This window comes from Triticum aestivum, chromosome 1B (assembly GCF_018294505.1).
Source record: "Triticum aestivum cultivar Chinese Spring chromosome 1B, IWGSC CS RefSeq v2.1, whole genome shotgun sequence".
NCBI lineage: Eukaryota > Viridiplantae > Streptophyta > Magnoliopsida > Poales > Poaceae > Triticum > Triticum aestivum.
Genome location: NC_057795.1, coordinates 662575356 through 662591127, shown reverse-complemented (window position 1 = coordinate 662591127; position 15772 = coordinate 662575356). Strand labels below are relative to the sequence as shown.

Below are 15772 nucleotides of genomic sequence, written 5' to 3'. Positions count from 1 at the left end.
TCGCCGGGCCTGACCCTCCCAGACACGTCCCAGCCGCACCAGGAGATTGCCGCCACGTCTAGATCCCGGTTCCTTCGGCGTCAGCGGCGGATGGGGAAACATCGGCGAGAGGGTCTCTGGCTGAGCGAGCGTTCGGCCCTGGTGATACGACACGAGGATCGGGTCTTGCGATCTCAGCCTGTCCTCCGCCTTGTCTATGCAATCTGTATGCCTTACTATAGTCGATTTGGCTATGTAGATTGGTTTTTTGGTGACACAAATGCTCTTCTCTTCACGTTATTTTCCGTTGTATGCACTCACTTCGTATGTGGTCTACACAATAACGAGCGTAGTACCAACCATTGTTCAAGATGATGTGTACGCGGTTGGACCATGTGGCTACAGAGGTTGAATGGGAGCATAATCTCCGGATCAATCCACCTTTCGACATAGGAATAGTGTCGGTCGACATGACTATACTGTTGCCGAATTGTCTGGTTTTTTCCTTGTGTTTTGTTAGACTGTTGGTGTTTGGCTGTGTTCATCCTTTTTTGTTTTGAGGGATTTAGACCGTGTGCATCCTTTTTGAGGTATTTGGCTGTGTGCGTCCTAATTATACAGAGACCGGGTGATACTTTTAATGTTTTGTATTTGTTTGATGCTATATTTTGAGATAATTAAAAAACGTTCTTTATTGAAAAAAAATCTCGTGTTTCCGACCGGACAAATCCTTCATATCAACATTCTTTAATTTGCTAAAATTCACTACGCCAAAGAAAAGAAAGAGAGGTGGGAACACAATTAGCTCATGACTTCAGTGACGACTCCGACGCCGACGGTCCTTCCTCCTTCCCTTAGTGCAAATCTTAGGCCTGCATAGCACATAACAGACAGATGAGGTTCAGTAGTACTAGAGCAAATCCCGATGCCGAAAATCTCAAAAGGCACGAAATGTAGGCGAACCTGGTTCGAGTGGAACAGGCAACATCAACTCGAAGATTGCAGTTATATTGTCACCAGGCATAACCATTTTCACGTCCGGAGGCAACTCGATTTTCCCACCGATATCAGCTGTCCTGAAGTAGAATTGTGGTCTGTAATTGGAGAAGAAGGCAGTGTGGCGACCACCTTCATCCTTGGTAAGGACGTAAATTTGGGCCTCAAACTTTTTGTATGACTTTACAGTCCCGGGTTTGCAAACCACCTGATAGTAGGAAATGGTCAGCAAGTGAAATCAGTAATAAAATAAAAGCAGCAAATACTACTGGAAAAGGCACCACATAGTGAAATCAGTAATAAAATAAAAGCAGCAAATACTACTGGAAAAGGCACCACATAGAGATGGTGTCACAAATATGCAAGACCAAACTGAAATCAAAGTATTGCAGCAACAGAAAATAAATTTGAAAAGGCCTGTGCATAGCAAAGATTCTTTAGCGATAAAAGAGGGCAATTTCTTGATACATCTGTTTGTCCAAAGACCTCTACGGCTAAGAGCAAAAGTAAATTTTGATTCAATATCTACATGTTCAACTAAGAACCTGGCTTACTGTGTGATAGATGGCTGTAGTATAACCCGGTTTGGAGGTCATTTGGTGCAGTCCATGTTGACAAATGAAGGCCCACTTATGTGGTAATTCCACGGGGGCACTTTGGTACTTCCGTCATGAGGATTGGAGATGTTAGGTCATCTATAAGTCAGCGGCCTGCTGTTGCACGAGATTGGTATTTATTTTTCCTTTTGGGGGTATTCTTCCCCACTTGAGTGGTTTATTCTTCACCATGAGAGTGTTATGGCTAGGGAGAGTTTGAGAGGGTGATAGGTGAGTGTTTCCTCACCAAATTTACCCATAAGTGAGTGCTTTGTGCTCAAATCTAAGAGGGGATTTGAAGCCTCTCCTGTATTTTTTAGCTTTCAACTTGTATCTTGTTCTCCATAGTGGATGATTGCTCGTGCTACCTCCTGTGGTTTTCCCCACAAGTGTTTCCACGTAAATCTTGGTGTCAACCTCTATATTGGTATTATCTTGCTATGCTTCCTCTTATGTGAGTACTTGTGCCATGGTGAGATGAATCATGCATCGTGTATGTTGATTTGAGTGTTCTTTTGATATGTTGACAATCTTGGTGTATTGATTTATGGTCAATTTATTCTTGCAAGTATGATGCAATCAAATGCTTGGTGGCTACCATGTGTGCGGATATCAAACTATGTTTGCTTGTTGGTGTATGCACACAAGGTGTTTGATGGAATGTCTACAAGAATTAAACTAACCGTTTGGTTCGATTGTCATACGGTTTGCTTACGCTGCACCGTTTAACCTCACTTGTATAAAGTATAATTGTTGTCACTGATGTTATATTTAGTGGAATGCTACCATATTATGGCTATGTCACCACACTTACTAACCTGGCCACGATGGACATCACCACGCTTAAGACCGCGGAGAAGAAGTCCAACATTTTCACCAGCCTGCACACAAGTTGTTTGCACGCTTAAGACTCGGCATCAATCAAGAAAAATGTGTGATCTACTTTCATAATCATTACCTCACCATGATCTATCATCTTTTTGAACATCTCAACACCAGTAACTGTAGTCTTCACGGGATCGCCCTGTGACCAAGAATATGGCCCATCACGGTACATCAAGGTAGAAGCGTAATGGGCAATAAACTTGTGGAACAACTAGAAAACTAGTGCCACCAGTCTTGGCCTAGTGTTGCAGCTAGTGCTTATGTGTGCATATAGGAAATGGCAGTACACAACAGTTGCATAAAACTAATCGAATTAATGCAAAAAATCATTATAGGCCAGCCATAGGCCAGAGACATTGTCAGGCATTAATAAAAGAAATAAATCAGGTTCTAACTCACCTCCGTCAAACCTATGACCTCAACATCCTCACCAGTTTCAATCATCCCTTGTTCAATACGTCCGGTCACTACAGTAGCACAACCCTGCAAATTAAAACCAATTAATCAATATTAGAATTAGCCGGCAATGATAAGATCAGGCAAGACAAAATGTATGATTTATTTATGGAGCTGATGATCTCAACTTCTTAAGGATAATGGCATTCCTAATTATACCAGTAGAACACACAGAAATAATTACTGTGATGGACAATTTTTAAGTTTGGAATTGAGTACACAAATATTGTGAGACATGTGTTTCAACGCTTGAAGGTACAGTGCAGTGCTGAAGGGCCTGGTTAAGTTAAACAGAATGTGAACTGAAGACACCCTAATTGTTATTATTTTGCAGGGAGAAGACACAACTATTAAGAATGTCTACTAGTATTATCGAAGTGTCCTAACACCATATTTCATAGTACACCTATCATCGAACAATGGAGATGCTTTGATTCTCGTACGTACTAGATACTCCCTCCGTTCCGATTACTCGTCGTCGTTTTAGTTTAAATTTGAACTAAAACCACGACGAGTAAATCGGAATAGCTAGGATTTCCTACAGTCAAACATCAGAGTGAAAATGTAACACGAATAATTGTATATCACAGTGGTTAGTGCAGCAATCAGAAAATCTAATCACCTGAATTGAGAAAATTCCTTCAACTGGCATCAAGAAAGACTTATCAAGCACCCTCACAGGATCTGGGATGTATGAATCGACGGCATCCATCAGTTTTAAAATAGCATTCTTTCCGGTCTCCTCATCTCTTCCTTCCAAGGCTACCAAAGCAGATCCACGGATGATAGGAATCTCATCGCCGGGGAACTTGTAGAAACTGAGGAGCTCTGCAGGAAAAAGGGAGACAACAAAGTTACTTTACCACAGGAGCATAATCGACCAACCAAAAGCAAAAGTGGGGAACTGAAAAATGTTAGCATACCTCGAATCTCCATCTCCACTAATTCTATTAAATCTTCATCTTCATCTCCAACCAAATCAACATTGTTCAAGAAACAAACAAGTGATGGCACACCAACCTAAAAAACAGAGAGGAGAAGTGTTCATCTGCTCAGGACTGAAAAGGAGAAAATGCTATAAAGGGACAAATTGCCGCGGCGAATGCTGAGAATTTTTTAACCTGTCGAGCTAGAATAATATGCTCCCTTGTTTGTGGCATCAGGCCATCCATAGTTGACACGACGAGAATACCGCAATCCATTTGAGCAGCTCCCGTGATCATGATCTAAAATGTCCACAGCAAATCAAAAGCATACAAGCATCAGAGAAGTGCGCGGTAGACAAATTAAGGAAGCTGAAACCTATAGAATGCAAAGTTCAGATGTCGTAAGTAGCCATTCTGATATCAAGGATTATGCTGGTCAGCCACTCAGATTGTGAATATAACATGCATGGGATTCATTATTTCTCTAAAAAAAAGTACTTTTTCTAGATCATATACCTTGACGTAGTCGGCATGCCCCGGACAGTCCACGTGGGTGTAGTGCCTCTTAGCGGTCTCGTACTCGACACGAGCCTGCGTAAAACAACCCGAAATCAGCACTTGTCTGCAAGTGGAGATGAACATTGACCTTGTCTGCCCAAAAAATGATGCGGCAGCAAGCGCCGAGAGCAGACCATGGAGACGGCGATTCCTCTAGCTTCCTCCTCGGGAGGCTTGTCGATCTGGGCGTACGCCACCGGCTGAACCTGAAAGCTCCCCGCCTCGGCCAGCACCTAAAAAAACAATGCAATGCAATGCGTTCAGAATGCAGATCACACCGGCCAGCAGTTCAGGTGCACACAGGCGGACAGAAAATCAGCCGGACCGGCCAAGTCGTTGGCACGGCATCGAACCAGAGCACGCCGGATCTGACCTTGGTGATCGCGGCGGTGAGCGTGGTCTTGCCGTGGCCGACGTGCCCGATGGTGCCGACGTTCACGTGGGGCTTCCTGCAACACAGATTCGCCCGAGAGACCATTCAAACGCCAGTCCAGACCACGCACGAAACGAGAAATGAGAGGGAGCGAGGAAGAGCTAGCGGATCTGAGAAGCGGGGGCTCGAAGGAGTGTGCTCACGCGCCGGCGAAGGTCGCCATGGTCCTGATATCCCAAGCAGCAGCCGGAGAATCACACAACACAAAGAGGGAACGGAAAAAAGGTGTTGACCGAGAACGAAGGAGCTTGAGCAGCTCAGCTCAGCTGAGCTCATTCATTAACTACTAGGACTACGGGGGTGGGGGGCACGCGGGAGCATCCTCCGCGCACCACGGGTGACAGCACGAGGGGAGAAAGCGAGATTTTTCAGAGGCCGGCTTTCTCAGGGACTCCACAACATGGCTAGTTTTCTCGGTTTTTTTACTGTTTCCTTTTCATGTCCGTAGTCCGTACAGTGGGGTATACCACACGGGGAGTATCACCCTGTTCCTAAGATAAGACGTTTTCGATAATTCAGTATGAACTATGCATGGACTAAAATGAGTGAGCAAATACACTAAAATGCGTTTAGAAAAAAGTTATATCATCTTATAACTCGGAACGAAGAGACTGCAGCTTTACTATTAATAGTTAGAACACCTGTGCGTTGTCACGGTCCTTTTGTTTTATATAATAAAACTCGATAAATTTTTGGCCCCTTTCGACGATATCGTCTCTACACTCTTGTTCGGTGGATTCCTTTTGAATGTCGACATAATCCATACAGAAACAGCTTCCGCTAGGATTTGATGGCGGCGGCTCGACCAGACGGTGCTCTTCGCATCTCTATCCACAGGCAGAGCCCATCACGCGTCGGACGGCTGAAGAGGAGACCACAGCTTAAGAGCAGAGGAAGGCGGACACTCTCCGTGTCGCGGCGTCGTCGAGGCGGACTTTGGAGGACAGGCGGCAGAAGCCATGGAACAGGACGTTGTACATGTGCAACACGAGTCAGAAGAACTCTTGTGGTTCCCTTTTGTTTTTGGGACGACCGTGCTGTTCGGCTGGCAAAGCTTCGAAAACCAATCAGCAACCAGTCCAGGCCCAATGGCACGTTCGGGCTCTCGGGCACAAATGTCTGATTGCCGTCGATACTCGGTAGCACTCAATATAAAAACATGATAGGAAAACAACGATTTCATCAGCATCGTCAATATAAAATACAAGAGCGTGATAAAACAACATGTTAGGACAAGCTACGTGAAGAAAGAGTTTGTTGTGTTTTACATCGTGCGCGATAAAACTATCTAACATTTACTCTATCCATCTCAATATAAGAGCGTTTTTGATACTACACTAGTTTAAAAAATGCTCTTATATTATGGGACGGAAGGAGTATTATTCAGCATACAAGATACAAGATGGACACAGTTTTCACCAACCATACATTTGAAGACTCGGTGTTAATACATGACCCTACTTGAAGAACTGCCGAGATCAATAAATTAAGTTGAACCGCTAATAAATATATCAAATTTCTTTCATACTGATGCATCAGATAGTTGCCCACATTAAGTATAACTTCTAATACACAATAAACAATACTCCCTCTGTACCAAAATATAAGATGTTTTTTGGTACTCCCTTTGTATCCAAAAATGTCTTATATTTGATACAGAGGGAGTACCAGATTACCAGTATCTTCTAACATAGAAAAGGCAAAAAAATATAGTAACTCATCTTGTCCATCCAAATATCATGCACAGGAAAAAGAAAAAGAATATGAACATCCTGTATGTAGACCAAAGCAAACAAAATCTGCTAGTAATACATGGGATTTAAGAAGAAGAAGAAAACAGCTGATTCTACAAAGAATAATAAGCAATGTGCAGGCCAATATATATGAGCAGCAGCATTACTCTTCGACTTCCTTCTTTATTTCTGCCATCAGTTCATCCTTGTAATCCTCAAACGAGCCATCATATTTGCTCACGGTGCCATCCTCCACGACCCATATCTGGCTCTTCTCCTCATCGGCACAAACTCGAGATATCAAGCGCGAGTCATGGCTAAGCAAGACCACACCTCCCTTGAACTCATCGAGAGCATCTGCCAAAGCATCAATACTTTGCATGTCCAAGTGATTTGTAGGCTCATCCAGTAGAAGAATGTGAGGATGCGCCATTGATATCGAAGTGAACACAACACGGGCCTTTCTGACCACCGGATAATTTGACAATGGGAGTAAGATGGTTGTGGCCTGGCAAGCCAAATTGCCCAAGCATGGCACGGAGGATGTCCGCTCTGCTAATTCCCTCCGAGTGAAGCCTAAACAGATATTGAACCGCATTTTCGTCCATCGTCAACAGGTCAACAAAATGCTGCGAGTAGCGTCCAATCCTCAGCTTCTGGCTCCTTCTTGACTCTCCTTGGGCCGGGGTAAGATCGCCAGCAAGTAAATTTAGAAGAGTAGACTTTCCTGCCCCGTTGGGCCCAACAATGGCGACACGTGTTCCCATGTCAATGCCGACATCGACATCCGATAGCTTGAAGTCTGGCCGGTTGGGGTAGCTGAAACCCACTTCAATGAGCTGAAGGAGTGGTGGTTTGAGCACAGTAGGCTGTGGGAAGTGGAACTCAACTTTGTAATCACGGCACTTGTGTGGCAGATCAGCTGGCTACGTGTTATCATCATCAGTCGCGACATTCTTTCCCGTGCCCTTCCCCTTATTCGCTTCCCCATTGCAGTGTAAGAGAAAATTCAGCCAAGAAATAGAAATCATCTTTTGTGCTAGAGATAATCCAAATCTTAGAGCTAGTGCTTCTGTTCCCAGAGCATCAACGCACCAGTTAATCTTTCAATTTCCATCAACAGCGAATTTTCATTTGTCATCTTTGAATACAACGTCAATTGTGCCCCTCAGCAGATCATAATCAAAAGATGCATCAACATCAATTTAACAAACCCCATAGGAGGTCTACTCCATCCCCTATTTTCCTAGTTGCACTAGGGGAGTGGGCACTCACATAGTTCGCCTATATTGCACGAATCCCCATAAAAGTTTGGTACGCATCTTGAAATTTTTCTTCATGAACCAACTTACATCTATCTCACCATAAGTACCAAGCGGTACTAGCTATCATTTCACATGCATTCTGAATGCCCAATATCGATAAGTCATATTCTGGCATAAGGAGTAATAATTCAAGCCCATACCTCCTTAATTTTTTGGGACACACATCTTCCATCAAGCTATCCAATGCATCCTCTTTTGGTTATCCTCGTCACCCCATCAGAAATGCGTTATCACATCAATTATTCCTTTGCAAAAAAATAGAAATTTTAAACACGGACATGGCATAGGTGGGGATTGTTGGGGAACATAGCAGAAATTCAAAATTTTCTATGCATAACCAAGATCAATCTATGGAGAGACTAGCAACGAGAGAGAGGGGAGTACATCTTCATACCCTTGAAGATCGCGATGCGGAAGCGTTACAAGAACGCGGATGAAGGAGTCGTACTCGTAGCGATTCAGATCGCGGTTGATTCCGATCTAAGCACCGAACAACGGCGCCTCCACGTTCAACACACGTACAGCTCGGGAACGTCTCCTCCTTCTTGATCCAACAAGGGGAGAGGAGTTGTTGAGGGAGAACTCCGACAGCACGACGGCGTGATGGTGATGAAGCTCGTGGTTCTCCGGCAGGGCTTCGCCAAGCACTACGGAGGAAGAGGAGGTGTTGGAGGAGGGAGAGGGCTGCGCCAGGGGAAGGGTGCGGCTGCCCTCTCTCTTCCTCACTATATATAGGGGGAAGGGAGGAGGGGAGGCGCCCTAGGGTTCCCTAGGGGAGGGGCGGCGCCACAGGGGAAACCCTAGATGGGTTTGGGCGCCCCCACCCCCTAGGAAACTTTCCCCCCAAGCCGGGAGGGGTGGCTGCCCTAGGGGTGGCGCCCCCACCTCTCCTGGTTATGTGAGATGGGGTGGGAGGGGCGCTCAGCCCCTTAGTGGGCTGATGTGCCCTCTCCCCTTGGCCCATAAGGCCCCCCAACGCTTGTCGAGGCCTCCGAAACCCCTTTCGGACACGCTGGTCATCACCTGGTACCCCCGGAACAATTCCGGACTCCAATACCCTTCGTCCAATATACCGATCTTCACCTCCGGACCATTCCGGAGCTCCTCGTCATGTCCGAGATCTCATCCGGGACTCCGAACAACCTTCGGTAACCACATACTATTTCCCATAACAACTCTAGCGTCACCGAACCTTAAGTGTGTAGACCCTACGGGTTCGGGAACCATGCAGACATGACCGAGACGTTCTCCGGTCAATAATCAACAGCGTGATCGGGATACCCATGTTGGCTCCCACATGTTCCACGATGATCTCATCGGATGAACCACGATGTCAAGGATTCAAGCAATCTCGTATGCAATTCCCTTTGTCAATCGGTATGTTACTTGCCCGAGATTCGATCGTCAGTATCCCAATACCTCGTTCAATCTCGTTACCGGCAAGTCACTTTACTCGTTCCATAATGCATGATCTCGTGACTAACTACTTAGTCACCTTGAGCTCATTATGATGATGCATTACCGAGTGGGCCCAGAGATACCTCTCCGTCATACAGAGTGACAAATCCCAGACTCGATTCGTGCCAACCCAACAGACACTTTCGGAGATACCCGTAGTGCACCTTTATAGCCACCCAGTTACGTTGTGACGTTTGGTACACCCAAAGCACTCCTACGGTATCAGGGAGTTACACAATCTCATGGTCTAAGGAAATGATACTTGACATTAGAAAAGCTTTAGCAAACGAACTACACGATCTTGTGCTATGCTTAGGATTGGGTCTCGTCCATCACATCATTCTCCTAATGATGTGATCCCGTTATCAATGACATCCAATGTCCATGGTCAGGAAACCATGACCATCTGTTGATCAACGAGCAAGTCAACTAGAGGCTCACTATGGACATGTTGTGGTCTATGTATTCACACATGTATTACGGTTTCCAGTCAATACAATTATAGCATGAACAATAGACAAATATCATGAACAAGGAAATACAATAATAACCATTTTATTATTGCCTCTAGGGCATATTTCCAACAGTCTCCCACTTGCACTAGAGTCGATAATCTAGTTCACATCACTATGTGATTGTAATGAATTCAACACCCATGGGGTTTGATCATATCTTGCTTATGAGAGAGGTTATTAGTCAATGGGTCTGAATCTTTCAGATCCGTGTGTGCTTTACAAATCTCTATGTCATCTCCTAGATGCAGCTACCACGCTCTATTTGGAGCTATTCCAAATAACTGTTCTACTATACGATTCCGGTTTATTACTCAGAATAATCTGGATTAGTGTCAAAGTTCGCATCGGCGTAACCGTTTACAACGAACTCTTTTACCACCTCCATAATCGAGAAAATTCCTTAGTCCACTAGTTACTAAGGATATGTTTTACTGCTGTCTTGTTATCCATTCCTGGATCATTCTTGTACCCCTTGACTGACTCATGGCAAGGCACACTTCAGGTGTGGTACACAGCATAGCATACTGTAGAGCCTATGTCTGAAGCATAGGGACGACCTTCGTCCATTCTCTCTCTTCTGCCGAGGTCATGTCTTGAGTCTTACTCAATACTCACACTTTATAACACAGCCAAGAACTCCTTCTTTGCCGATCTATTTTGAACTTCTTCAAAATCTTGTCACGGCATGTATTCATTTGAAAGTATTATTGAGCGTTTTTGATCTATCCTTATAGATCTTGATGCTCAATGTTCAAGTAGCTTAATCCAGGTTTTCCATTGAAAAATACCTTTTCAAATACCCTATATGCTTTCTAGAAATTCTATATCATTTCTGATCAACACTACGTCAACAACATATACTCATCAGAAATTCTATAGTGCTCCCACTCACTTCTTTGGAAATACAAGTTTCTCATAAACTTTGTATAAATCCAAAATCTTTGATCATCTCATCAAAGCGTATATTCCAACTCTGAGATGCTTACTCTAGTCCTTAGAAGGATTGCTGGAGCTTTGCATACTTGTTAGCATCTTTTAGGATTGTCAAAACCTTCTGGTTGCATCAGATACAACCTTTCCTCAAGAAAATCGTCGAGGAAACTATATTTTGACATCCTATCTGCAAGATTTCATAAATAATGTAGTAGCTGCTAATATAATTCTAACAGACTCTTAGCATCGCTACGAGTGAGAAAGTCTCATCGTAGTCAACTCCTTGAACTTGCCGGAAAACATCTCAGCGACAAGTCGAGCTTTGTTAATGGTGACACTTACCATCATTGTATGTCTTCCCTTTTAAAATTCATCTGAACCCAACAGCCTTATGACCATCAAGTAGTTCTTCCAAAGTCTACACTTTGTTTTATACATGGATCTTCTCTCGGATTTTATGGCCTCGAGCCATTTGTCGGAATCCGGGCCCACCATCGCTTCTCCATAGCTCGTAGTTTCATTGTTGTCTAGCAACATGACCTCCAAGACAGGATTACCGTACCACTCTGAAGCAGTACGCGTCCTTATCGTCCTACGAGGTTCGGCAGTGACTTGATCTGAGGCTTCATGATCACTATCATCAGCTTCCACTTCAATTGGTGTAGGTGCCACAGGAACAACTTCCTGTGCCCTGCTACACACTAGTTGTAGTGACGGTTCAATAACCATATCAAGTCTCCACCATCCAGCCACTCAATTCTTTCGAGAGAAACTTTTCCTCGAGAAAGGACCCGTTACTAGAAACAATCACTTTTGCTTCCGGATCTGAAATAGGAGGTATACCCAACTGTTTTGGGTGTCCTATGAAGATGTATTTATCCGCTTTGGGTTCCAGTTTATCAGGATGAAACTTTTTTTTCACATAAGCATCGCAGCCCCAAACTTTCAAGAAACGACAGCTTAGGTTTCTCTAAACCATAGTTCATACGGTGTCATCTCAACGAAATTACGTGGTGCCCTATTTAAAGTGAATGTGGTTGTCTCTAATGCCTAACCCATGAACGATAGTGGTAATTCGATAAGAGACATCATGGTATGCCCCATATCCAATAGGGTGCATCTATGATGTTCGGACACACCATCACACTATGGTGTTGCAGGCGGTGTTAGTTGTGAAACAATTTCCACAATGTCTCAATTGTGTACCAAACTCGCAACTCAGATATTCATCTCTATGATCATATCATAGACATTTTATCCTCTTGTCACAACGATCTTCAACTTCACTCTAAAATTACTTGAACCATTCAATAATTCAGACTTGTGTTTCATCAAGTAAATATACTCAGTATCTACTCAAATCATCTGTGAAGTAAGAACATAACAATATCCACTGCGTGCCTCAGCACTCATTGGACTGCACACATCAAAATGTATTACTTCCAACAAGTTGCTTTCTTGTTCCATTTTACTGAAAACGAGGCTTTCAGTCATCTTGCCCATGTGGTATGATTTGCATGTCTCAAGTGATTCAAAATCAAGTGAGTCCAAATGGTCCATCTGCATGGAGTTTCTTCATGCGTATATACCAATATGACTCAAATGGCAGTGCCACAAGTAGGTGGCACTATATCATTACTATCTTATATCTTTTGGCATGAAGATGTGTATCACTACGATCGAGATTCAATAAACCATTCATTTTAGGTGCAAGACCATTGAAGGTATTATTCAAATAAACAGAGTAACCATTATTCTCCTTAAATGAATAACCGTATTGCGATAAACATAATCCAATCATGTCTATGCTCAACGCAAACACCAAATAACAATTATTTAGGTTTAACACCAATCTCGATGGTAGAGGGAGTATGCGATGCTTGATCACATCAACCTTGGAAACACTTCCAAACCATATCATCATCTCACCTTTAGCTAGTCTCCGTTTATTCCGTAGCCTTTTATTTCGAGTTACTAACACTTAGCAACTGAACCGGTATCTATTACCATGGTGCTACTAGGAGTACTAGTAAAGTACACATCAATATAATGTATATCCAATATACTTCTGTCGACCTTGCCAGCCTTCTCATCTACCAAGTATCTAGGGTAGTTCTGCTTCAGTGACTGTTCCCCTCATTACAGAAGCACTTAGTCTCGGGTTTGGGTTCAACCTTGGGTTTCTTCACTAGAGCAGCAACTGATTTGCCATTTCATGAAGTATCCCTTCTTGCCTTTGCCCTTCTTGAAACTAGTGGTTTCACTAATCATCAACAATTGATGCTCCTTCTTGATTTCTACTTTCGCGGTGTCAAACATTGCGAATATTTCAAGGATCATCATATCTATCCCTGATAGGTTATAGTTCATCACAAAGCTCTAGTAGCTTGGTGGCAATGACTTTGGAGAAACATCACTATCTCATCTGGAAGATTAACTCCCACTCGATTCAAGTGATTTTTGTACCCAGACAATCTGAGTACAAGCTCAACGATTGAGCTTTTCTCAATTAGTTTGTAGGCTAAGAAACTTGTCGGAGGTCTCATACCTCTTGACATGGGCACGAGCCTGAAATCCCAATTTCAGCCCTTGGAACATCTCATATGTTCCGCGACGTTTCAAAAACGTCTTCGGCGCCACAATTCTAAACCGTTTAACATTACTGAACTATCATGTAGTCATCAAAACGTGTATGTCAGATGTTCACAACGTCCACGGACGGCGTTCAAGGTTCATCACACTGAGCGGTGCATTAAGGACATAAGCCTTCTACGCAGCAATGAGGACAATCCTTAGTTTACGGACCCAGTCCGCATAATTGCTACTATCAACTTTCAACTAAATTTTCTCTAGGAATATATCTAAAACAGTAGAACTAAAACTCGAGCTACGACATAATTTGCAAAGACATTTTGACTATGTTCATGATAATTAAGTTCATCTAATAAAATTATTTAATGAACTCCCACTCAGATAGACATCCCTCTAGTCATCTAAGTGATACATGATCCGAGTCAACTAGGCTGTGTCCGATCATCACGTGAGACAGACTAGTCATCATCGGTGAACATCTTCATGTTGATCGTATCTACTATACGACTCATGTTTGACCTTTCGGTCTCTTGTGTTCCGAGGCCATGTCTGTACATGCTAGGCTCGTCAAGTCAACCTAAGTGTTTTGCATGTGTAAATCTGGCTTACACCCATTGTATGTGAACGTTAGAATCTATCACACCCGATCATCACGTGGTGCTTCGAAACAACGAACTTTCGCAACGGTGCACAGTTAGGGGGGACACTTTCTTGAAATTATTATGAGGGATCATCTTATTTACTACCGTTGTTCTAAGCAAATAAGATGCATAAACATGATAAACATCACATGCAATCAAATAGTGACATGATATGGCCAATATCATTTTGCTCCTTTTGATCTCCATCTTCGGGGTTCCATGATCATCATCGTCACCGGCATGACACCATGATCTCCATCATCATGATCTCCATCATCGTGTCTCCATGAAGTTGTCTCGCCAACTGATTACTTCTACTACTATAGCTAACAGTTTAGCAATAAAGTAAAGTAATTACATGGCGTTATTCAGTGACACGCAGGTCATACAATAATTAAAGACAACTCCTATGGCTCCTGCCGGTTGTCATACTCATCGACATGCAAGTCGTGATTCCTATTACAAGAATATGATCAATCTCATACATCACATATATTTCATTCATCACATCCTTCTTGGCCATATCACATCACACGGCATATGCTGCAAAAACAAGTTAGACGTCCTCTAATTGTTGTTGCAAGTTTTTACGTGGCTGCTATAGGTTTATAGCAAGAATGTTTCTTACCTACGCCAAAACCACAACGTGATATGCCAATTGCTATTTACCCTTCATAAGGATCCTTTTCATCGAATCCGGTCCGACTAGAGTGGGAGAGACTAGCACCCGCTAGCCACCTTATGCAGCAAGTGCATGTCAGTCAGTGGAACCCGTCTCACGTAAGTGTACGTGTAAGGTCGGTCTGGGCCTCTTCATCCCACAATACCGTCGAAACAAGATAGGACTAGTAACGTTAAGCATATTGAACAAAACCAACGCCCACAACTACTTGTGTTCTACTCGTGCATAGAATCTACGCAATAGACCTAGCTCATGATGCCACTATTGGGGAACGTAGCAGAAATTCAAAATTTTCTACGCATCACCAAGATCAATCTATGGAGAGACTAGCAACGAGAGAGAGGGGGGTACATCTTCATACCCTTGAAGATCACGATGCGGAAGCGTTACAAGAACACGGATGAAGGAGTCGTACTCGTAGCGATTCAGATCGCGGTTGATTCCGATCTAAGCACCGAACAACGGCGCCTCCGCGTTCAACACACGTACAGCTCGGGGACGTCTCCTCCTTCTTGATCCAACAAGGGGAGAGGAGTTTTTGATGGAGAACTCCGACAACACGATGGCGTGGTGGTGATGGAGCTCGTGGTTCTCCGGCAGGGCTTCGCCAAGCACTACGGAGGAAGAGGAGGTGTTGGAGGAGGGAGAGGGCTGCGCCAGGGGAAGGGTGTGGCTTCCCTCTCTCTCCCTCACTATATATACGGGGAAGGGAGGAAGGGGAGGCGCCCTAGGGTTCCCTAGGGGAGGGGCGGAGGCCACAGGGGAAACCCTAGATGGGTTTGGGCGCCCCCACCCCCTAGGAAACTTGCCCCCCAAGCGGGGAGGGGTGGCTGCCCTAGGGGTGGCACCCCCACCTCTCCTGGTTACGTGAGATGGGGTGGGAGGGGCGCTCAGCCCCTTAGTGGGCTGATGTTCCCTCTCCCCTTGGCCCATAAGGCCCCCCAACGCTTGTCGGGGCCTCTGAAACCCCTTTCGGACACGCTGGTCATCACCTGGTACCCCCGGAACAATTCCGGACTCCAATACCCTTCGTCCAATATACCGATCTTCACCACCGGACCATT

At 44.2% G+C, this 15772-nt stretch overlaps 1 protein-coding gene and 1 pseudogene across 1 annotated transcript; both read right to left on the bottom strand.

The window, feature by feature from the left end:
• Positions 1-685: 685 nt before the first annotated feature.
• On the bottom strand, positions 686-5119 carry LOC123099179 (elongation factor Tu, mitochondrial-like). The gene is made up of 12 exons (XM_044521346.1): positions 4973-5119; positions 4770-4845; positions 4531-4629; positions 4355-4429; positions 4034-4138; positions 3836-3932; positions 3535-3740; positions 2856-2939; positions 2530-2595; positions 2390-2452; positions 943-1183; positions 686-851 (listed from the first exon to the last, which is right to left on the bottom strand). The coding sequence occupies exons 1-12, from the start codon at positions 4990-4992 to the stop codon at positions 781-783; spliced, it is 1203 nt and encodes a 400-aa protein (XP_044377281.1). The 5' UTR covers positions 4993-5119; the 3' UTR covers positions 686-780.
• A 1439-nt stretch (positions 5120-6558) lies between these two features.
• LOC123081937 (ABC transporter F family member 4-like) lies at positions 6559-7593 on the bottom strand (annotated as a pseudogene).
• Between the last annotated feature and the right edge of the window lie 8179 nt (positions 7594-15772).

Excerpts from the sequence above, each read along its gene's own strand:
- LOC123099179 (XM_044521346.1), bottom strand. The coding sequence starts at position 4,992 with ATGGCGACCTTCGCCGGCGC. Across the intron at positions 4,430-4,530 it reads GAGGAATCGCCGTCTCCATG|GCTCGTGTCGAGTACGAGAC; the intron begins GTCTGCTCTCGG and ends TGTTTTACGCAG. Across the intron at positions 4,139-4,354 it reads GGCATGCCGACTACGTCAAG|ATCATGATCACGGGAGCTGC; the intron begins GTATATGATCTA and ends TGGACATTTTAG.